This window comes from Mesoplodon mirus (assembly GCF_964341445.2).
Source record: "Mesoplodon mirus genome assembly, chromosome: 3".
Lineage (NCBI taxonomy): Eukaryota > Metazoa > Chordata > Mammalia > Artiodactyla > Ziphiidae > Mesoplodon > Mesoplodon mirus.
Window position 1 is genome coordinate 72,242,311 of NC_138978.1, and position 24,472 is coordinate 72,266,782.

The 24,472-nt window shown below is 37.0% G+C and overlaps 1 protein-coding gene across 1 annotated transcript in view; it reads left to right on the plus strand.

Moving 5' to 3' along the window:
• Window positions 1-7,723: 7,723 nt before the first annotated feature.
• LOC309799151 (interferon-induced protein 44-like) overlaps window positions 7,724-24,472 on the plus strand; it is a gene marked incomplete at its 3' end in the record, with an annotated part of 28,855 nt that continues 12,106 nt past the window's right edge. Inside the window, 10 exon segments of the mRNA XM_082612146.1 lie at window positions 7,724-8,267; window positions 8,271-8,277; window positions 12,795-12,831; window positions 13,532-13,667; window positions 13,671-13,727; window positions 13,883-14,032; window positions 14,817-14,847; window positions 16,930-17,030; window positions 19,038-19,103; window positions 19,107-19,212. Of these exon segments, the coding sequence (XP_082468272.1) occupies window positions 7,842-8,267; window positions 8,271-8,277; window positions 12,795-12,831; window positions 13,532-13,667; window positions 13,671-13,727; window positions 13,883-14,032; window positions 14,817-14,847; window positions 16,930-17,030; window positions 19,038-19,103; window positions 19,107-19,212 (1,117 nt within the window). The 5' untranslated portion in view covers window positions 7,724-7,841.

Here is a 24,472-nt window from a genome sequence, read left to right on the forward strand (position 1 = left end):
TATTGAGGAAGAGAGCCCAAAGTAGATATTGGGAACAAAATTAGAGTGGCAGCCAGGATGGCTATGATATGTATGTAGGATGCAACGGGTCCAAAAAGTAAGGTATGTTTTCTCTATGTAATCCAGGGAGAAAAACAAGACATGGCCGTTGTTGGTTGGGAAAGACTGAAGGTGATTGAAGACCCACCATTGTTTTCACAAACTATAGGGCCATAACTCATCTTTCTCCAAGGTGGAGTCAGCAAAAATCTGGGCAGAGGAAAGTTTTACTAGATGTAAAGTTAGATTCAAGGTAGAACTTCTTTACTCTATTTGAAGGGGTAGCATGTAACACCCTTATGAGGGAGATGGAGACACTGAAAAGAAGAGAAGTAATGGAATGATTAAGAGAGATAAACAATGAGGGACTGTCCAAGTGAACCAACATTGTTTGAGAGTACAAATGTTGAGGCTAAGTTTTTCTTTTTTTTTTTTCTATAAAGGTGTTAGATAAATGATGTCACAATTCTGAATCCTCCGGCTGTACACTACTTTGGGAACACTTAAACCTCCAATGGAGCTAAATGTATATTTGGAGTTTAGGTTGGAAAAGATTGGTGAGGGGAGCTTCAAAAAGGGATAAGCTTCTCTTTTATCTGAGAGAGAACCTTCCCTGACATTGTGGATTCTGCCAATCTTTCTCTACCATCCTGAGAGTCAGTGGGATTCACCACTTTGCTACGTTTTAGAGGCCATTCAGGAGTTTTGAATAATTTGCAATTCATCTTGATGTACAATCCAGCCCAAATCACTAAAATATTTGTTAGTAAAATCGTGCTAAGGGACACAGTAGATGAAACATAAGTGTGGTGTCAAGTAGAATATCATCTTAAAGTGAGAGGGATGTTGTAGAGACAGTTTTGCTAGAAATTTTGCCCAGTGGGTGGATGAGTGAGTGGGTTGGCTGTGACATTAAAAAGTGACTGTTTCTTAACCTACGTGTCCATCAACAGATGAATGGATAAAGAAAATGGAATATTATTAAGCCATAAAAAGAAGGAAGTCCTGCCATTTTAAACAAAATGGCATATGCTAAAAGAAATAAGTCAGATAGGGAAGACAAATACTCTATGACATCACTTATATGTGGAACCTAACAAAGCTGGACTCATAGAAACAGTGGAATGGTGGTTGCCAGGGGCTGAGGGGTGGGGGAAATGGGGAGATGTTGGTTAAAGGGTACAAATTTCCAGCTGTAAGGCGAATAAGTTCTGATAATCTAATGTACAGCAAGGTGACTATAGTTAACAATACAGTATCATATACTTGAAAGTTGCTTAGAAAGTAGTTCTTAAATGTTCTCACCACACATACAAAAAGTGTAATGATTTGAGGTGATGGATGTATTAACTAACCTTATTGTAATCATTTCACAATATATATGTTTATTAAAGCATCATGTTGAACACCTTAAACTTACATAATGTTATATATCAATTATATCTTAATAAAGCTTGAAAAAAAGTAAAAAACCAAAGTGTTTCTTTCTGACAGAAATTGGTAACATTGTACAAATTCACCCAGTATCTACCTTAGTAAGAGGGGTAATTGTGGTGGGTGATGTGTAAGGCTGTGTCTTCTTTAGAAAACTAATCTTAAAGGTTATCATATTGCTTCTTCATAAAAAAGGCAGGTTCATAACTAATTTCACAAAATTGATTGGGAGACTCAAGTAAGTCTCAGGTGCTTCAGAGACCAGCTGATGAGTAGTCATCTTGTAGGGACAAAATTCCATCTGATGCTAAAGTAGCCACTTGATAGCAAGGCTGATCAAAGTCTTTAGGTGTTCCTAAAAGCTGTGGGAATTTGGATGTCCCCAAATCCCAATCCTAATGTGATGAGTGTCTGGGCTGATTTATGGAGGAGAGTAGATTAAGTACATCTGATTTTTGCCATCAATCTAAGCAAGATGGAATCTTGCCTGCCAGTTGCAAACCACTGCAAATTTTTTTTCTGGTGTTGAAGAAAATGCAGGGCACTGGGGTCAGCCAGACAATAGTTTGGATAATAGCCAATATCCAGCTGCACGCCCCTCACATGGATAGATTCAAGCTATTCCAGGCCCCAGGGAAGAAATGTCAGTGTAAACAAAACTGCAAGTATGGGTTGCAGGAATTGGGATGGGGTCGGGAAGAGACTAACAAGCTGTGCTCAGTGGTGGATAGATCATTATAGTTTTAAAAGGTTTTTAAACAATTGATTTCTTTGAAATATTTCATGATAACTCCAGTCTGACATCAATAAAAAATGCAAAACAACCTCATACATTTAAGCCTTTGAGTTCATTTGTCTTCTATTTTGGTTTTATATTGTGAAAGTAATTCACATGTGAGTGGACCACTACAGTTTAAATAAGCATACTAAGATATATACAGTTATGGTATTCTGAGTGTATCAGACTCTGTTCTGCCTGATAGGCAGTCAGTGGTTCTGTTCTCAGTGCAGGTTTATGGGGGGGTGGGATTGTCAAATTCTCATGACTGAAGAGTCCAGGGAGAAAAAGAAGTAGCTCATCTGCATGGTAGGACTTCAGATATTTCAAATGGGCAGTACATGAAGCTAGATAACTTCTTAAAATAGCAAATTTTATATATATTTTTTGTACTTCCCTGTGTATAGTTTGTCCCTCATTTCCCAGAGTCACTTACATTGTCTTCTTAAGAATTAAGATTATTTAAACCAGGGGGTGAAAAAAACCTGAAACAGCGTTCAGACTTTTTTTAAGTTTTGTAGTAGACCCTTGGGAGTCCAGACCATGAAAGGATCTGAACACAGAATTTATAGAATTGCTATGTATTAAAAAAGTAATAGAGGGACGCAGTTCTGTAGAAACTATAAGGTAGTCACCCATCCTGGGAAGAAAGAGGGAAGAGAAATTGTCCATAACTCTGGTGGAAGAATGAAAGAAAGAGAAACAGAATTGAAGGGACCAAGAGGAAGAGTGGTACACAAAGGGGGAATTCTCAGTACCATGTGAGCAGTTACGACACTGACTGGAAGCCAGGGCAATGTGTCCAAAGTCTTCATTCCCATTTGAAGAAGCCCCACACTTCACAAGGTAAATAAGAAATGTTACCTGATGGTCTTGTCAATGTGGCCTGTGGGCCTTTCATTAATAATGGACTGACTGTCATCTGTAGACTATCCAACAGAAGGACACACCTCTGTTCTGAAATTTAGCTGGCTGAGACTCTCTGAATAGTTGGAGCATATCTGCTTTATAAAGACCTGAGACACTCAGAATACTCCCAACATATAAGGTTGACCCTTGATGCTAAAAGGACCAGTGGGAGTATGCAAAGGGGGACACCAACACAGGTTTTTGGATGGGACCTATCATACCTCTGAGGTCATATTAAGTATCTATGTCTTCCAAAGACTCAAGGAAAAGAAAGCTGGGAATATCAATTTCTTGAAGGGACTGGTTCATTCAAATAACATAATTTATGAGCAAGGGCTACCTAAGTTATTCGGTTATTTGTATGTGTTGGGAGTGGGAAGGTAGGGGGCAGGTTTGAAACTACATCTTGATAAATGCCAATTCTACAGTATCTCTTAAAAGGATTTGGGGTAAGTGCTGACTACCAAATGATCTCTCCTCCCATCTCCATGTCTTGTTTCTTTACCATTAAGGAGCTAAGCCTTACTTATTTCAGTTCCATTGATGATACAAGGAATGTGTCAAATATTACCCTAAGATTCCTAGCTTTCTAACTGAGCTGACAGCTGTTTTCCAGGTGATGTTAGACGAACTGGCTCCAGTCTGAGTTCTTAAGGCAGTCTTCAAAATGGAAGAAGATAAGATCTTCTGCTCTTTTGAGCCTTTCAGGGAGCAGTGGAACCTGACCGTAGAAGGAATTCACAGTGATGACACTGTGTTTAACCCTCGCTGATCTCTGCAAGCCTTTTGTTTTACCCAGTGTTCTCTGCTTGAGGCTGCTCCTCCCATCATAGCTTTTCAGAAACCTTCCCATGTTTCTTTGCTGGAGTCAGCTTTAAAGTCTTCCTTAACACCAGCAGCATATAAAGCAGTGGACCCTGATGCACTAAGACCCTCAGGATTGGCCAATTTGGCAAGACACCTTCTCCACTGACCATGAAAATAGGGAAATGGAACTGCTCACCCTTGAAGACTCACTGAGACCAGCGTGGGAGACCTCCCTCCCTGTTGAAGCATGGACCACAGCCTCACTCAGCGCTGCAGAGTCAGCTTCTCTGCAGGTTCACATCTTTATTTGCAGTGGAGCTACATTCTTTAGCACTTTCCAGCATTTCCCTAGCAGGAGATAGTCACCACTACCTAAATGCCCTCTCCCCATAGTACGACAAGACCATCCATCAAATTCCCAGCTCCTGAGGAAGAGAGTGAGTCTTTCCAGATGTATAAATGGAGGAGGTGCAGAAGGGAATCTCTCCATCATTTGATGCAGCTGATCACTTCCCCCTTCCTCACGTGAGTCCTGGGATAGCTGACTCTTCTAGCTTTTCTCTACTTTTCTGGCTTTTCTCTACTTTTTACTTTTTTATTAGTCTTCTTGGATAGACCCTTTTAATAATTCTGACCTCTGGGTACTGGGGATAAGGGCAGGTCTTTGTCCATAGGACCACTCTTATTAATTTAAACTCATTCTTAACATATATATATATATATATATATATATATATATATATATATATACTGATCATTCTCAAATTCATTGCCCATCCCTGACCCCTTTCCTGGTCTCTGATCTCATATACCTAACTACCTGTATTATGTATGCACTTACAGATTTCAGTACATTTAGATTCCCCTCAAGAAATCTTCTCCCAGTGTACTCATCTCAATAAATAGCTCCACCATTCACCCAGTGCTCAAGTCAAAATCTTTGGCAGTCATACTAAATTCTCCTTTTTCCTTCCTCCCCACCCTTCTCCCCACATCCAGTCCAGCAATAAGTTCTCTTCTTTTTTTTTTTTTTAATCCTTAAAGACATCCTGATTCTGACCACTTTTCATAAATTCCCCCACTATCATTCTAGTCTACACGACCTTCACCTCTCACCTGATATTGCAATAGCCTTCTGGTTGCCCTCTATTCTTCCTCTTTCAAGAGTGATCACTGACATCATTCTGCTCCATACCTACTTTACTGCAGCCTCATTGACCTCCTTACTGCTATCCAAGGTTGTTTCTGCTTGCTTTCTCTGCCTACAATGCTCTTCCCTGGATGTTTCAATGGCCCTGTCCCCACTCCATTTAGGTCGATTATCCAATGTCATCTCCTCAGACCTTCTCTGATCACGTGATCAAAAGTGACAGATATCTTCTCTCATCATTCCTTTCCCTCTCATTCCCATTTATTTTCCTCATAACACTTTTCTCTAGATGACATTTGTGTTGGTTGCCTGCCTTCCAAAGAAGAATATAGGTTTATGAGGACAGGAACTTTGTCTGTCTTGTCTACTATATCCCTAGCCTCCAGAACAGTAGTAGGTAGGCACATAATGGGTATCGGATAAATATTGAAAGAAAGAATGAATGAAAGAATCTCAGTTCATAACACAAATAGGAAGCTTACCTTGCATAGCTAGAGACATTGGACTTAACAGATAATTAATAGCTTTTGAAAAAGAGCCTCTATTCCAAGTGGAAGATCAGAGATCTCATAGATGTTATTTTTCTTACTTTTATTTTCATATTAATGAATTATTTAAGTATATTTATGTATGCCATTGCCCTTAAACTGTTGCCAGGCAGTTTAATAGTATTACAAATTTCCTTACAATACAGGGAAAAAGAGGATAATATATTGTTTGGAAATTGTGAACTTTTTTTTCTTAACAGCTATAGTAAGGTACAACTAAGATACTTTTAATTGCACCTGTCGAAAGTATGTAATTTGATCCATTTTGACAAATGTATGTACCTGTGAAACCACTATCACTCTGTTTTCACTTAGATTATGGTTCAAATCTTGGCTCTACAATTTAGCAGTGGAGTGAAATTTGGCAAATTATTTAACTCCAATATTCTGTTTATTTCTCTGAAAACTGGAGGGAAGATTGGTATCTTTCTCATAAGATTATTATTATTATTATTATTATTATTTTTTGCAGTACGTGGGCCTCTCACTGATGTGGCCTCTCCCATTGTGAAGCACAGGCTCCGGACGCGCAGGCCCAGTGGCCATGGCTCACGGGCCTAGCCGCTCTGCGGCATGTGGGATCTTCCCGGACCGGGGCACGAACCCGTGTCCCCTGCATCGGCAGGCGGACTCTCAACCACTGTGTCACCAGGGAAGCCCTCATAAGATTATTGAAATAAATAAATGAGCTAACATGGAAAGTGCCTTGCAAATAATAAACGTATGATAACTTCTGGCACTTTTTTAGCTAATTAAATATACTTAAATCTGCTTAAAATATCTTTATTAGATATTGCTTTTTAAAATAGAGTCAAAAACTTAATTCCTTTTTGGGCCAGGCAAGTAATTAAAAAATTTCAGAACCAGGAATAGATTTGTGAGGACACTTGGAACTGGAATGATATAAAAGCATTCAAACTTAAAATCCACTCCCTGGCCCCCAGAAAAAGAAAGAAAGGAAGAAAGAAAGAAGGAAAAAAAAGAAAGAAAAGGAAATTTGTTGGCCTTACAAAACAAATCTGAAGGTTGTGTTCAGCCTATACGACACAAGTTTGTGATCCCCAGCAATGTGAAGTCAGAGAAGGGGTTTTAGTGTGAAATTTACATATTTTAGTATGTATTTTACAAATGAAGTTGACTGGCTTTGTTGAGGAGAAGGAACTGGAGAGGAGGCAAGCAGAAAAATGGAGGGACCAATTAGGAGGCTGTTTCAACAATATACATGTATTGATTTAGAATATATTGATAGCAGAGATGAAGAGGAGTGAATGTATTTGAGATACCTTCTGGAGGTAGAATAGACAGTGCTTTCTTGTATGTCCATATACAGAAACTGATTGAATTTTCCTTAAAATATTTTTAAGTCATTTTACGAAATAGTAGCGAGCTATTAGGTTTTTTTCCTTCTGACTTCAATTCCTTGATTCTTCCAATATTATTTTTATATGACTTTACTATCTAAAATTAGCTGGATTCCTTTATGCTTGCTCACTGGAGGGAAATGGGCACACTGCCAACAGGGCTGGGCCACACTGAGTTTGTTTTCTTTTGTCTGAGTCTCTGAAGCCTCAAGGTTGCTGAGAAATTTTCTGCTCCCAGTTTGCACCTGCCTACCTGTCCAGAGAGAGCAACTACTCTCAGCTTCAGCCCTTGTATAGATCCTCCAAACAGGTAAATGACTTACTGCTTTCCACTTTTCCCAGCCTCCTGCAAAGAAGTCTTTTCTGTTTTTAACTTAAAAAGTAATTATTTAGGGCTTCCCTGGTGGCGCAGTGGTTGAGAGTCTGCCTGCCGTTGCAGGGGACACAGGTTCGTGCCCCAGTCTGGGAAGATCCCACATGCCGCGGAGCGGCTGGGCCCGTGGGCCATGGCCACTAAGCTTGCACGTCCAGAGCCTGTGCTCCGCAACGGGAGAGGCCACAACAGTGAGAGGTCCGCGTACCGCAAAAAAAAAAAAAAAAAAAAAAAAAAAAAAAAGGGGGAAAAAAAAAGTAATTATTTAGAATGAAAAACTAGCTAATGACTTTTCTTGCTATCTTTTCACCCTACATTTACTCATTTCATTTGTAATGTAAAGTAAATAAAAGGCATAAATGCAAACTTTGTGGCAGTACATATTATCTGTTTTTCAATATTTAATGGAAAATGGATTTGATTTTCCACCAGATTGAGAAGTATGGCAATGACAACTTGTTTGACATGGATGCAAGAAAAAAAGCTGCAAAATTATTTTGGAGAAAAGCAGTTTAGCCTTCTCTATAAGGCCAGTATCCATGAATTCTCTAGTGAAAGTTTGCTTCAGAGATGCTCTAAACAAGGACCTACTATAACAGTGATTTATAGTGAAGATCACATTGTTGGGGCATATGCGCAAAAGAGCTACCCGGAAGACTATTTCATTATCCTTTTTGCCTTTCAAGAGACTACAGTTTCAGAATGCAAGATAGGGCCATTTCAACTATCTATGTTGCTTTGTGAAAGTGATAGAAATTCTGAATTCAATATAAACCTAGAGAAAAAAGAGGTGGCTATTAGCATAAATACAATGGACAAACTTGGACTACCTCAATGTTGTATTTCCTTCCAGGAATGTGAAGTTTTTTGATGTGAAAGTAGGTTTAACCAGATAACGCTATATAGAGTTCTCTTTATGTTTGGAGGGTTCTAGCTGACTCATTCCTGTAAGAAACAATAACTTTTATACTTGTCCTTATCTCCAGGTGGCCCAGACTGAAACCTGGCCACAAATTGTTTTCTACAACACAACCATGGTCAAAAAGAGAATATACAGGGGGCTTCCCTGGTGGCGCAGTGGTTGAGAGTCCGTCTGACGATGCAGGGGACACTGGTTTGTGTCCCAGTCTGGGAAGATCCCACATACCGCGGAGAGGCTAGGCCCGTGAGCCATGGCCGCTGAGCCTGCGTGTCCCGAGCCTGTGCTCCGCAATGGGAGAGGCCACGACAGTGAGAGGAGTGTGGGGAACGGGTGGGGAGGAAGCGGTAGTGTGAAAGGAAGAGAGAGAGAGCACAGAAAGCAACCTTGAAGACTGTGAGCCTGTCAAAAAGAAACCAGAGCTTGAACTTCTTTTGACTGGTACTCAATCCTTTCTGCTGCAGTTTCCTGTCATATCCATATATCAAAAGACCAAAGTTAATTTACCTATTTTTCTACTAAAGGACATTTAAATTGTTTCTTATATTTGCTGTTATAAACAATGCTCCTGTAATATCTGTATGCATATAACTGTGCACAAAAATACTTCTCTATGGTAACTTCCTGGTAGTGGAATTGCTGTTTAAGACTTATGTACATTTGCATTTCAATAGATCCCTTTCAAAAGCTTCAGTTGTCTGCGCTATCCCCAGGAGTGTTATAGAAATGACTCTTTCCCTGTATCCTTGCCAGTCTTTGCTACTAGCAATATTTAGAATCTTCACCAATTTGATGGTCAAAAGATCGTTTCTTGTTTTATTTTTTGCTTATCCCTGATTGTTAATGAGTCTATGTGTATTGCTTATTTATATTTCTTCTACGAAATACTTGTTTATATCTATCCACTTAAAAGAAGGGCTCCTGGGAGTAGTATTCCCTGAGCATTTGTGTTTGCAAACTAATTGTGGTTTTTATACTTAAATGACTAGCAGAGTACATAATTCATGGATCACATTTTATTCTGGGGGATACTGTAATGCTTCCACAGCTTTGGTGTTACTGTGGAAAACCTTAGGCCAGATTTATTTACTTGCAGTATTTTTTTTTATTGTTTCTCTTTGAGTGATTTGATCTTTCTTCTGGCTGCCCCAAACAGCTTAAAACTTTTTGTTGTTGTTGTTGAAGTCTGATAAATTTACATGGATACATCATGATGTTGACCCTAACTGATCAGTTAAGTAAACTTTTTATTGAAGTATAATATATAAACAGAAATGCACAATTGATCAGTGTACCAACTGACAAACTTTTATAAATTGGACAGTCATGTAACCAGTACTCGGATGAAGAAATAGATTATTACCATTGTTTCAGAAGACTCCTTTATGACTCCTCTCAGTTATTACTAACCAAAGGTAACAATTATTCTGGCTCATAGTAACATTAATTAATACTTATAATTTTTCAATTTTGTATAACTGGAACTATACCAAAGTGTTTGTTCTTCTGTGTCTGGCCTCTTTCATTCAATATTATGCGTGAGAGGTTGGGCTAATACAATGGATTGGATTATAAAATCAGACCTCTGCAAATCAGATGTCTTACCGAGTATCAAGTTTTACTAATAATTTCAAGAATAAAGGCTATCAAAAATCTCAGAGAAGTCAGGAAGAGTACCAAGATATTCTGTGTGGCTCCTAATTTTTTCCTTCCCATATTAGACATACGTTTTCTGGCTAAGAACAAAAGGCAGGGTTTTTAAATGAAGTTTGTGGGCCACCTTACATATTGAAGAGTGGTTAGATTATGGAACATTTATATGCCAGTGATATGGGCTCCCGAATTACGATTAAGGCATGTTGAAGCCCTAACCTCCTGTGTGAGTATACATGGAGACAGGGTCTCTAGAAAGTAATTAAGGTTAAGTGAGGTCATAAGAATGGGACCTTAATCTGATAGGGATAAAGTCAGTTTCCATATAAGAAGGGACACCAGGGAGCTTTTTCCCTCTCCCCACGAATCCACAAGAAAAGGACTTGCAAGCACATAGCAAGATGGTAGCCACTTTCCTACAAGCCAAGAGGAAAGGTCTCAGAATGAAACCTGCTTTGCCCACACCTGGATCTTGGACTTAGCCTCCAGAATGCGAGAAATAATTTTCTGTTGTTTAAGCCACCCAGTCCATGGTAATATGTACAGCAGCCTGAGCAGACTGAGACAATCAGCTTATGTGACATTTCTGGGAAGACATGCCTCATAAATCCATAAAATCTGGATTTATTTACTGTAAGTAATTCTTAGCCAGGAACATCCTGTCAAAGACATTCAAGAGCTAAGTACTCTCCTTGTAGCAAATATCATTAGTTTATTTCCCAGGAGACAAGATTATTAGCATATTTATAAGAAAATTAGTCCCAGTCACTTTTTTTTTTTTTTCTTTCCCTGGTAAAGTAAGTGAATGTATCCCAGGACAGCTATTTTAACTTATAACTCCCTAGTGATTCATCCATAGTATTATATGTAGTAGTAATTTTTTCCTTTTAATTTTTATATAATATTCCATTGTAATGATTCCATCACACTTTAAAAAAAATCAAATCACTTTTGGTGACCATTTGGGTTTTCCAGTTTGGAGCTATCACAAATAATACTGCTATAAATATTCTTCTGCGTGTCTTTTGGTTCATGTATATACATAATTTTTTAAAGAGTATAAGTATGAAATTTCTGGGTCATTGGGTATGTATATTTTCAGTTTCGGTAGATACTGATAAAGTTTTCCAACACTGTCATACCATTCCACTACAAGCAGTGTATGAGACTTTCTGTCACTCTAAATCTTTCCCCAAAACTTTTATCACTGGTTTTACAATATGTAGCCATTCTGGTATGTGACCTGTGGTGTGACATTTTGTGAATTTGGCTTTCTTTGATTAGACTAGTTAGTAATTTATTTATTTCATATTTTAAATTAATTAATTACTATATTAATTTATCCCTTTTTTCAATTTATGAATTTGTCTTTTTGTTATTAATATATTCTTATATTTCTAAGGTTTGTTCCCCTCTATTCTTTTCTATTCCTTTCCTTCTTTCCTGGTATTCATGAAAGGTACTTTTATCCCAAGATTGATAAGAAGCATTTATATTTTTGTTATTTCCTATATATTTACTATTGTGATTTTTAATTTCCTTTTGGATGTTAAAGTATCTAAAAAGTGATTTGTAAAACCCTAAGACATTGCCCTTCTTTTTGTTTATGCTTGTTCTTTTCCAGTTTTATTATATTGCCGTCATTAAATGCAGTTCTTCACTATTTCTACTTTTGGTAATTTAAAGAGGCTTTCTTTGTAACCATACATACAGCTATATTTATAAATGTTCCACACAGTATTATTTTTTTTGTTGTTTAGAGAATTACCAGCATCTCTACACCTAATCCTTTCAGTTTTAAATCCACCATAAAAGAGTATCTCTTTCCAGGGCTTCCCTGGTGGTGCAGTGGTTAAGAATCTGCCTGCCAATACAAGGGACACGTGTTCGAGCCCTGGCCTGGGAAGATCCCACACGCCGTGGAGAAGTTAAGCTCGTGCGCCACAACTACTGAGCCTGCGCTCAAGAGCTCACATGCCACAGCTACTGAAGCCTGTGTGCCTAGAGCTCGTGCTCTGCAACAAGAGAAGCCACCACAATGAGAAGCCTGTGCACTGCAAGGAAGAGTAGCCCCACTCACCGCAACTAGAGAAAGCCTGCACACAGCAAGGGTGACCAAACACAGCCAAAAATTAAAAACAAACAAACAAACAAATAAATTTATTTTAAAAAAAAAGATTATATCTTTCCAAGAAACAAAAGAATTCTGGGCCTTAGTCTCATTGGTTCAAATGAAGACCTAAGCCCACCCCTGAACCACTCACTGTGCTCTGATTGGCTATGCACAAGTACTACATTCTCTTCTGTACCAAGAAGAAAATCAGTTGGATTGGAAGTTCCAGGAAGCCCAATTGTTGATAGTAGGCTTTGGAGAAAATCTGGTGCCTGTGGTTTTTTGATTTGTGTGTCCTTGCTCATTATCCCTTTCAGACCTATTGGATTTATGGAGGAGAAAATATTTTAGAGTGTTTCCAGTCTTTCCCTAGCCTGTCGATGCCTCTAGACCTTGCTTCTCTGATTCAGAGAGGACTCCAGCCCTCATCTCTCATGTTGGAGTGGGCCACCCACTACTGCTGAGTAATTTGGTGAGAAAAGATCTGCTGACACTATAGTCTTGCAGTGCCTACATTGAGTCTAGTTCTGGATTCTTCAAATGAAATATATTAACATTTCCCATAATTTTCTCCACTTGCTTTTCATCATACTGCACTGTTCCTACAGAAAGGCTATTTTTATATTTTTTCCTAGTGATTTAATGGCATTCATTCATTGCCAGTCGTTCAACAACTTGTAATCTTCATTATTCTTTGATTATTTCTCTAGATTTATTGGACAAAAGGAGGATGGATGGGATCACTGAGTAAGTAAATGTTCTTAATGTTCTATTATTCTATTCATTATCTTAGACTTATTCTATTATAGGTTTTGTCAATAAAATTCATAGCACAAATTATAGCAGATAACTTGTGGATCACCAAGAACAAGTTATATTTATAATCATAAAATATTTCATAATAGTAATGTTAAAACAAAAAGAATACTGAGTGTATGAAAGACATTTCTAATGTTTTTATATACTTGAAAGGAAATAATTATTTGTCTGAATGTCTACACTTTTGCTTAGAATTCTTACAGCTATGGTTGGTTTCAACTACTTCACAGCAGGGGTGGTTGGCAGGTGAGGAATACCTATCATGAACTTCAAGAACATGTTAGAAATTTTCTACTTCTATAAACCTCAAAAGTCACGTATTATGTTGTGGTTTTTGAAGTTTATTATTGATAATTTATCTTCATGTTTAACATAATTGCTGTTTATTCCAAGGTTTATATATGCTTAAATCTGAAAGTTTTATGTCTGATTGGCTTTAGTTAAAACTGTTACTTTTACTTCTTTTACAATAGGATTTGAGATAGGATATTTTCATGTCTTTTTATACAAGATGTTAATCAAAAATAAATAATAACATATGAGAAAAGAGACTGAATTCTAGGAAAATTTATGGTCGAGTCTTGTGACCTGACCTTAGTCAACTGTTAAAATTGTCTTGTCTAAACAGGCTCAAGGAGAGCTTATTGTCTGCTATAAGAACTTATGAACCATATGGAGACCTGGTTCACCAAATACGAATTCTGCTTTTGGGTCCAATTGGAGCCGGGAAGTCTAGCTTTTTCGACTCAGTGAAGTCTGTTTTCTGAGGCCATGTAACAAACCAGGCTTTGGTGGGGTCTAAGACAACTGGGGTATCTGAAAAGATGAGTCTATTCTAGGTCACTCAGCCTTTGCTTCTTTGTTCAAGTTAATTATATTTGAAGTCTTTTGCTGATCAATTTCATTACATGTACACTTCATTTCAATTTACAGTTTTTTAGAAAATGAACTTTTAAAGTTGCTTTTTTTCCCTCTGCAGTACAGAACATATTTCATTAAGGATGGGAAGAATGGCAACACGCTGCCATTTATTCTGTGTGACTCAATGGGGCTGAGTGAGAAAGAAGAAGGGCTGTGCATGGATGACATACCCTATATCTTAGAAGGCTGCATTCCTGACAGATACCAGGTAAGATTTGACTAATTATTGAGAAAGTATAATTGATACTTGAAATGTTTATTTTTGCCCACTATCAACAATATTAGACTCTAGTTTAGTGCACTGGCATTTATTTTATTAAACTACACTTGTTCAAGATATTTTTCTGCTTTTTGATATTTTATTTTATAAAGAATTAAAACATCCATAGGTTTCTTCTCTCATAGTTGTTATAACAACTTTGAATGTTGTTATACATTCAGTTGCTTTTGGCTATGTGAAACAGAAGTCTAACTACATCAATTTACTCACAAGGGTGATTTTTCTTATGTAACAGAAAGTTTGAAGGTAGGCCACTTTGGGCAAGTGTGGAAGGTTATTAACTTCATGTGTCCTTCTGACTTTCTGTTCTGAGATTCTCAGCATAAGGCTATGGATGTAATGTTTGCCCCCCACCCTCCATTCACATGTTGAAGCCTTAATCCATAGTGTGATGATGTTTGGAGACAGAGCAAGTTTGGGAAGTGATTAGGTCATGACGGTGAAGCCCTCATGAATGCAATTAGTGCCCTTATGAGAAAGGACACAAGAGAGATGACCTCTCTTGCAGCCATATGAGGACACATCAAGAAGGTGGCTGTCTACACACCAGGGTCTAACCACACACAAAATTTACCGGCACCTTGATCTTGGATTTCCTAGCTTCCAGAACTATGAGAAATAAAAGTTTGTTGCTTAACTAACCCAATACAGTAACTCGTTATAGCAGCCCAAGCTGACTAAGACATCTGGTTTTCATCTTTATGTTCTCTAGATGTTCATGCTAAGCACTGTCGGTGTTCCAGGCAAGAGGAAGGAAGAGATTAAAGAGAAAAGCTACTTTAGTCTGCCTTTTAAAAAAACTTTCCGGTTCCTTTTTATAAACATTTAGATCTTAAGTTAATTATTAATTCACCTTGTTCCAAATGAATAGGTGAATGTGCTAACATCTTTTATTGAATGTTGTATCTTTCCCTTCTAAATATGGGTATTTATTTTTGCAATCTATAGTTTGTCCTTTAATGTATTTTTCAGTTCCTTTATAATATTACTTTTATTACCGTATTGTCTAATTGTTTTAATTGCCATAGCAATCAATTATGTCTTGATAACCACCTGGATGTCATATTCATTATTCATTTCTCACATGTTTTGGACTATTTTATACATATACTTTTCCTTTTCTAAATGAATTTGTTAGTGTTTTATTTGATTGTTTGTATTTGTGTTTGATTTGTTGGTGCTTTGATTGAAATTACATTAAAATTGTATATTGAATGTTGATACACAACTTTACATATCCAGTGTTTTTATCCAGAAACAGAGAATGCTTTATTTTTATATTCATGCAAACTTCTTTCATTCTTTAATTTAAAGTTATCTTGTAGAGGTAGTTAATTTTATTTTAAAATATTCTTTAAAAGAAATATTTATTTAGAGAATGTTAAACCTATGCAAAAGTGGACAAAACAATTTAATGAATTTGAATTTACATAGTTTTAACAATTTTTTATCTATAGTCAATCTTGTTTCATCTGTGCCTACCCACTTTCTCCTCTCCTGTATTATGTGGAAGAAGATCTGAGAAATCATAATATTTCATCCATAAATGAATATGCATTTAAATACATATAAATACATATATACACATAAGGTCATATGTGTCTTTTATTAAACATAGCCATGATATGCTTATCACATTTGAAAGTAATAGCTGCTCTTAATTTATCAAATATTACCCATTTCTATATCTCTTTTAAGTATCATGCACCTTTTATAACAGTTTGTTCAAAAAATTATTCAAATAAATCTATCCAGCCTTTCTTATTTTTTTTATTTCTTTTATTTTTTTGAAGGAACATGATAGGTTTATTAGAAGAGTGACAAGAACAGAATTCATAATTACATTTTTTAAAACGTTTTAATTGGAGTATAATCGCTTTACAATGGTGTGTTAGTTTCTGCTTTATAACAAAGTGAATCAGTTATACACAGGGGACAGGAGGAAGAATTTAAGAAGTTGCATATGTGAATATTCCCTGGTTAATCAGTGTGATTCAATCAAATCAATCACTCACTAGCTGTGTGACTTTCTGCAGGTGGCTCAAACTCTGTGCCTCAATTTTCTGATCTATAAAATTAGTACAATAATAGCTCCTACCTCAGAGATTTATTGTAAAGATTAAACAAAATAATATAGATGAAGAGCTTAGTGCAGTTCTCACTATCTGCTACCATGGTATCCCAGCATACATTTATTTACCAAGAGTCCTAAATTTCCCCTTTGTGTCTGAAAGGATTGGAGAGTGGAAAAGAACATTTCAGTAAGAAAAAGAGGCAGTAAAGTAAGATGTTGAGTAGGGAGAGGTATCATAAAGGCTTTGGAGAAGGTAAATAGGATTAGGGAATTAGGGTGCCTCACTAGCATTTCTTGGCTCTGTTATCCATTCTGTTTGGGACATTGGAGCAATTTATTTGTGATGTTTTGACAAATTCCATCTCCTTCTTGAGGCCTCTTCTCTGCCATCTTGTTTTTTTAGAGTCCTCTTGGTCTTTTCTCTAGTTTCCATAAAAACACAACTGTTTGGACAGGATATGAAATCAATCAGTAATATTATAGCATACATTTTAGTTACCTCTTCCAAGAGGTGGTTTCATTTGAAGCCTTGTCTTTTCCCATAAGAGGCAATGAAGGAAACTTCCTGTGTCAAAGGAATTCCAGTTATGAATGAGTAGTTAAGGGGGATTGTTTTTGTGGGGGATAGGGAACCTTCCCAAGTCTCTGAAATTGCTCCATAGATAGCCTATCCCATAACAGATAGCTGATTAAATGAAAACTACTGATGTTTTCTATAATAATGAAAACAATATGGATCTTTTCGGCATAGGTGTGGTCCATGTGGTGTTGCTCACTCATGTGGATAACTTGGATCTGATTACAAAAGGTGACCTTATAGACATATACAGATGTGTGCCTGTGAAACTCAAAGTAATGCATGATGCCATTTGTAAACACATTTTCCGGGGTACTATGTCACTATAATGATATATTACTGCGTATAAAAATAAAAATAAAAATAAATACCTACTGAGTTTAAGAAGAATTAAAACAATTGCTTGGGATAATTCAGATTCATTTCCCAAGTTTTAAAAGTTAAATACATATTTATCTTTACACTGACACAGATAATTCCATTTATTATAATTTAATTCAGTTTGGTTCAATTCAACTAATATTTATTGATTACCTTGAATGACCAAGCCAGTGTGATAGTCTCTAATCAAATACACAGATAATTAAAACAATTTCCCTGTGCTAAAAAGCATATGATTTTATAGGTAGAGGTGAAGGGATGGGGGGTAGTATAAGAAAAAATTGACAAAAGAATATGATATGATTGAGTATGATAAATATAAATGATTAAAAATAATATGCTTGAAAGTTTAGAGAAGGAAAAAATTGTATTAAAGTGGATGGGGGAAGATTTCATTACTTGGGTGGTACTGGGAAATGACTTTCAAGGACGATGACTACTTCAGGAAGTGAAGGGACAAAAAGGTGAAAATATTGAGGCCCTGGGGGCAGCATAAGTCAATACATCAATAAAGGAAAAAGGAGTGTGTATGGGAAGCATGGAGTCATTTAGTTTAGCAGAGGGCTGGATCTTTGGAGGGGGGAGAGAAAGGTACATGTGCATGAAGTGGTTTTATTAATTAGGTGCATTATGTGGAATCACAGCAATTTTTTTTTGAAAGAGTAATGATGTGACCAAAGTTAAGCTTCACAAAAATTAATCTGCTGCCCATGTGCAGAATAGACTGGAGTCAAAAGGAACCTGGAGGTGGAAACAACAGTTGAGAAGATATAATGATAGCTAATATTTGTTGAGCACTAAATATGTGATAGATTTTCATTTTTTAACATCTTTATTGGAGTAAAGTTGCTTTACAATGGTGTATTAGTTTCTGCTTTATAACAAAGTGAATCAGATATACATATACATATGTTCCCATATCTCTTCCCTCTTGCATCTCCCTCCCTCCCACCCTCCCTATCCCACCCCTCTAGGTGGTCACAAAGCACTGAGCTGATCTCCCTGTGCTATGCGGCTGCTTCCCACTAGCTATCTATTTTACGTCTGGTAGTGTATATATGTCCATGCCATTCTCTGTGATAGATTTTCTTATTCAATACTTATAACAACCTTATGAGATGGGTACTGTCATTACCACATTTGATAGATAAGTAAACAAAAGCACACAGAGTAAAGTATTTGCCAGTTTACTGACAATGCTAGGAAGTGACAGAGCCCTACTTTGAACCCAGGCAGTGTGGTTCCACAAATAAACTAGTCTAAGCATGAATTAAACATCAACATTAAACTAGTCTAGTAAAATAGACTTATCCTGAGAATAACCTTTAAAAGGAAACTGAAGGAAATGATAGATTCTAATATAAGGGTGTTAAAAATTCTTCTATTTCAGGGGTTTCCCTGGTGGCGCAGTGGTTGAGAGTCTGCCTGCCCATGCAGGGGACACGGGTTCGTGCCCCGGTCCGGGAAGATCCCACATGCCACAGAGCGGCTAGGCCCGTGAGCCATGGCCGCTGAGCCTGCGCATCTGGAGCCTGTGCTCTGCAACAGGAGGGGCCACAACAGTGAGAGGCCCGCATACTGCAAAAAAGACCAAGCAAACAAACAAACAAACAAAAATCCTTCTATCAGAGTAGTTTGTATAGATCTATTATCTTTAGTTTGCAATTCATATTGAATCTATTATGTGTGTTCTAAATGAAAATTAGCAGTGATATTAGAACTTGACTTGCGAAGTTCTTGAAGAAATCCCTTTATGGGGCCAGATCTCTGTCTCCACATTCTCCAACAGGACAAGTATTGACAAGTTCCTACTTTTTGATATTGCTTTCATAATTTATATCAACATAAAATTGTATTTTCCACTGTTTTAAGATTTCTGGGTTTTAAATTCTGTATTGCAGCTAGAGGTAGTTCACAGAGAACTTGGATTTGCTCTTTCTGACATCTTTGTGGTTAGTAATTATACCTGAGAGTGGGAGCTGGAGCCTGTCATGGACGTTCTGAACTTCTCTGCATTGAGACAGATGCTGTGGGCTGCAGATGACTTCTTAGAGGACTTGCCTCTTGAGGAAACAAGTAGATGTTCTTGAGGTGTAGAAGCTTGAAGGTGTCAGCTACATGGCTACTTCTGGTTTGGGTACATCCTAGAGGATCTATACTACTTCTCATCCCCCTTGTCTTATTTTAAAATGAAATATTTGAAATGATTGACCTCAGTCATTCCCACTGTCTGAACACCCCAAACAGTATCCTTGCCCTCTTCTGTTAAAACGGGCTTTGCTGCTTGGGACCCAGAATGGGATTGGCTCAGCATTGTTTCTGATCAGATGTGATCTTTGATTATTGGTTCTTCCTTCAGACCTTATACTTCCACTGTTATTGACTTAACTTTTCAATGCCTCTCCCTTGTCAAAGTCCCTCTTAATGCAGAGTGGTCAGTTCTGGGTAGAGGTGTGTGCCTTTACTGTTTACGACCTCAGATTTTAGTGTTATGTGTATTTTCTGTTATCAGCCTGTGCATAGTACACACTACACTGTTCCAATCAAAGATCAGACAGAAGTATCAATCTAAACTCAAATCTTATTTTAGCTTGTGGCAAATCAGAGTATCATATCATCTCTAGTTCTCTCTCACTCACAAACTCCTGCAAAACTCTCACACTACTACTATTGCTGTCCTGACTCTGCCATCTTGGTTTTTCTATTCCTTCTCTTCCTCATGGTGCATGCATTCCCAAAGTCAGGGTTGGCTTAGACCTCCTGTAGCCCAATGTTTCTTCTTCCTACTGGTTGATTTTCCCTAAATAATCCATGAAGAATACTTTGTTTCTCTTTACTAAGAGATCAGAGGAAAGAAATGATCAGGTGTAAGTAAAGAAAATAAGTGAATGCTTTGCATATTAAAAAGTTTTTAATCTCATCATAGAAGAGTAAACAGTATGAGATGAGAAAACATAGGAAAAAGAGAAGTAGTTGAACCTGAGGGGGGTATTTTATTTAAGTCTGGAATGAAGTTACACATACAAGATCATAATACCTACAAAGAGGAACAGGACAATTTAAAGTCATTAATTGTAAAAAAAAGTATAATTTCTTTTAAAATTTTGTGCTGTATCTGTGAAAAATTAAAGTTTCTTTTTGTAAAACCCGAATCTCACTTGAGTGTGTGTGGTATGTGCATGTGATTCTGGCAAAGCTTATTTTAATATGACTTGTCAGCATCTTCTGATCTTCAACCAAGTCATCTTAATTTTGCTTTCTTATGTTACTTCTTCTTTTTTTTTTTTTTTGCGGTACGCGGACCTCTCACTGTTGTGGCCTCTCCCGTTGTGGAGCACAGGCTCCGGACGCGCAGGCTCAGTGGCCATGGCTCACGGGCCTAGCCGCTCCATGGCATGTGGGATCTTCCCGGACTGGGGCACGAACCTGTGTACCCTGAATCGTCAGGCGGACTCTCAACCACTGCGCCACCAGGGAAGCCCCCTAAAGCCATTTTTATTTGAATATCTGAACACTTCTTCAAGGATGTGGCAATTAATATTAATGAGTTCCAGAGGACCAAAACTGAGAGGGACTATAGTTTGATTACTCTGTCAATTACGACTATTTTAATTTCAAGTGACAAAACTCAACCTGAACTACATGAATAAAAAAGAGGACTATAGTACTGGATCAAGTAATCCAACAACAGAAAAGGCTGGGATTGAATTGAATTGGCGTCAGGAATTGTTGAATCTAAGGATTCAAAAGCTATTCAAAAGCTATTCTTTCTCTCTCTCTCTCTCTCTCTCTCTCTCTCTCTCACACACACACACACACACACACATACACACACACATATACACCACAGCCTTTTGATTCCTTCTTTCTGTATATTACTGTCATTCTCTCACGCTAGCAATCTTGATAAATCCTTCATCTTTTGAGTCCAAGCTTCAGGCTGACATTCATTCAGTCTTGTGACCTGAAAAGAAAGGACTTTTCTTTTCTAGTTTCATTGTGAAATACTCCCCCAAAACGACTGCAATTGATCTAGCTCAAGTCATGCACCTAACCTCCCTCCCCCAGGAATAATTACTTTACCAAGAAGAGCAAGGAAGTATGATCAGCCCATCTTAGGTCATGTCTGCCCAGGAAGAGTGATTTATTATTATTAGAAGAAATTTAATCATGGACATGGCTACTGTTGGATTAACTGAGCTGGAGAGGCACCATAATATGTATCTCATAGATCAGGAAGTTTTGTATCTAGTTCCTCATTTAGATTAAAAAGTTTGCTAAAAAATCTTATTAGTAAGTCTAAAATGGTTAAATTAAGAAAAACTTTTTAAACTTTAATAAAAAGTATTTTATTAAAGTACCATATACTCATAAAAAGTGCATGGTTCAAAAGTGCAATATATAGCTGGATATATTTTTACAAACTTTACAAATCCATGAAATTAGAACTCACATAAGAAAGAGAACATCACCAGCACAAAATAAGTCCCGTTTATGCCAGGTCTAGTTATCTAGGATATTCACTGTTCAGACCTTTAATTGCAACATTATCTATGATCATACCTAGTATACCCACTATTCTGACTTTTAATTGGGTATATTGATCTTGTTCTTATTTATTCCTCACATAAATAGTATTATGCATTATTTATTCTTCTGAGTCTAATTTTAATATGATAATGTATTTAATTTATATTATTGTACAATGATAAAGATTATTCATTCTCTTCTATTCTACCTTTGATGAGCAGCTAGGGAGTTTCCAGTTTGTCCCTATTACAAATAGTGTCACTATAAACATTCCAGCATATGCCTTTGGAGAACATATGGAAACATTTCTGTTGGGTATATATCTAGGACAGAATTGCTGTGTCATGGAGTGTGTACATGTTTAGCTTTAATCGATAATACCAACCCCTTTTAAAAGACATTTGAAAAAGGTTTTGTTTTTTTCTAAAAATTTAATGAGTCGACTTCCAAATTTTTAAAACTTCATCTCAAATTTAATATATTTAATTTCTTATTTTATCAATTCTATTGTTTGACCAAATCTTCCTGAGTACTAAAAGATTCTTATAGATCTAGTATCTTGGTCTTAGAATCATAGTGAACCTAAAGTTATTCTAAATTTCCCAATATATGATGAAAATGTATTAAGATTTCAACTTAAATCCACAAGTTCAAATTAGGTACTTAATTAAATATTTTAAATGAGAGATATAAGAGATTTGACCTATCAGTACTTTATTTTTTGTTAACTCTCAGTGCCTAAGAAGCCACGTGAAACTTTAGTGCCTTCAATAAGAATCTCTTATTATCATCTGTGTCTGAGTCTGGCTGAAGGTTGGTTATCCCAGCTTGGGCTCAGCTGAAAGGTTATACTTCAGGCTATGGCTGCTGGGGTAGGTTGGCTGGGGCTGTTCCACTCCATATCTGTGCATTCTGAAACTGATAAGACAGTAGCTTCCTAGGGACAACTCTTCCTGTTGTGTGGCAGAATTGCAAGAAGGCAAGGGGAGCCATGCAATGTCCCTTAAAGCCTAAGCATACAATAAACACATCATCACTTCTGCTCACTTGCCATTGGCCAAAGCGAGTTATATGGGCACACCAAAACCAAGGGGCTGAAAAATTCACCCCTCTCTCCCAGTGAGGTCATGGCAAGTGTGTGACCGCAGAAGAGAGTGAAGAATTGAGACCAATAATAATGTATGTATATGTCTATCTAGTATATACATATAATATACCATATTATATATATAATAACAAATTATACAATTTGTTTTCCATTCCCATATCAAAAGAAAGCCAGGATTAGTTTACTTGCTCATGGGACTAACAACAGTATACATTCTCTATCCTCCCTCAAAGATACTTATATTCTCTAGTATACTGTCATAACCTAATAAGATTTATACTTGATCATTATCAAAAGTCAGTTGCTTCATAACGATGATACTACCCTGATAGCTTCTCTATAAGAAAAGAAAGCCAGGGAAAAAATGAGAATTGTGATAGTTTATTCAGTTCAATTTTGAGTGAAAAACATGGGCTGTAATCACAAGAGACTTTCCAAAGACAGTACATAATATATGCCAGGGCTTACTACTTAGAATGAGGCTCAATGTCTTTTAAGGCTATTTGAATCTTGGAGGGTACATATGTTGTACCTAAGATGTTATTATCCTTTATATATCAAATGACCAAAGAGAAATCTGAGTTTGAATGGGATCTGGAACAAAAGAGACTTTTATATATTTACAAAGGAAGACCTATAGCTCAAGTAGCAAAATCAAGTCCATGTAATGTTGTCACATGAATTATTTTGAAAATATCTACTATGAAGACATATGTAGACTAAATTCTCAGGAAGAAGTCTATAACTGCTCTCACTTGGTGACTACTGAGATATTTGGACCTGCAAGTAACCTGATGGCAATAGCTAGATGTAGTCACTCCAAGAGACCTTTGTTGTCCTGAAATTGGGCTTTGATAGAAATAGCTCCCATCACTGAAAGACATGAAATATCCATTATATTGTAGGTAATGTCAGAGAGCTATTCCAATAATGATGGATCAGATCCAATGATGGATAACATAGAAATAGAATAGTAACTAGATGTGACTCTGGGAAAGTACATGGTATCCATGAACAGGTTGCAGCCCCACCTTTGGAATAGAGGACAGAACGACCAGAAGAATTCTTAGTTTCTGTTGTTAAAAATGGTGAACCTATGAATTTTATCCTACTGAAGTAACACTTTAGGATTGGATAATTAAAAATACCACTGTGAGGAAAATTAAATTATGGACATATGTGGAAATTCTGTAGAAGAATTACAATGGATCATATCAATGACCACCAGATAAAACCTGGCTGCTGGCTCATAAGGGGTTAGAATACAAAGACTGATGCATTGGTCTATTCCTTGGATGTTATCTCCTTGGGTACATAAAATAAATGGGGATATTTTTACTTGAGCTATAAATATTGGATGGAACAATGACATCCTCTTTTACAGAAATTGCTGATGTGATAATATGCTATCCGGATTGTGAATGGGAAAATAATTTGCAAAAATGACTTTGGGTAAGATTCCTCAAGAGCACGGAATGGCAGTTGACAACACTGGACCCTTACTGGTAGCCCAGGTGGCTTCAACTGCATCCTGACTAGAATAACCACATATTAGGCTTTGACTTTGCTTATCCTTTGGGTGTTAGACTTTGACTTTGCTTATCCTTTGGGTGTAACCATGGCTGAGGATACTATTAAAGATTTGGAACAATACAACGTGAATAAACTCAGTCTCCTAAGTTACAATTTATCAATCAA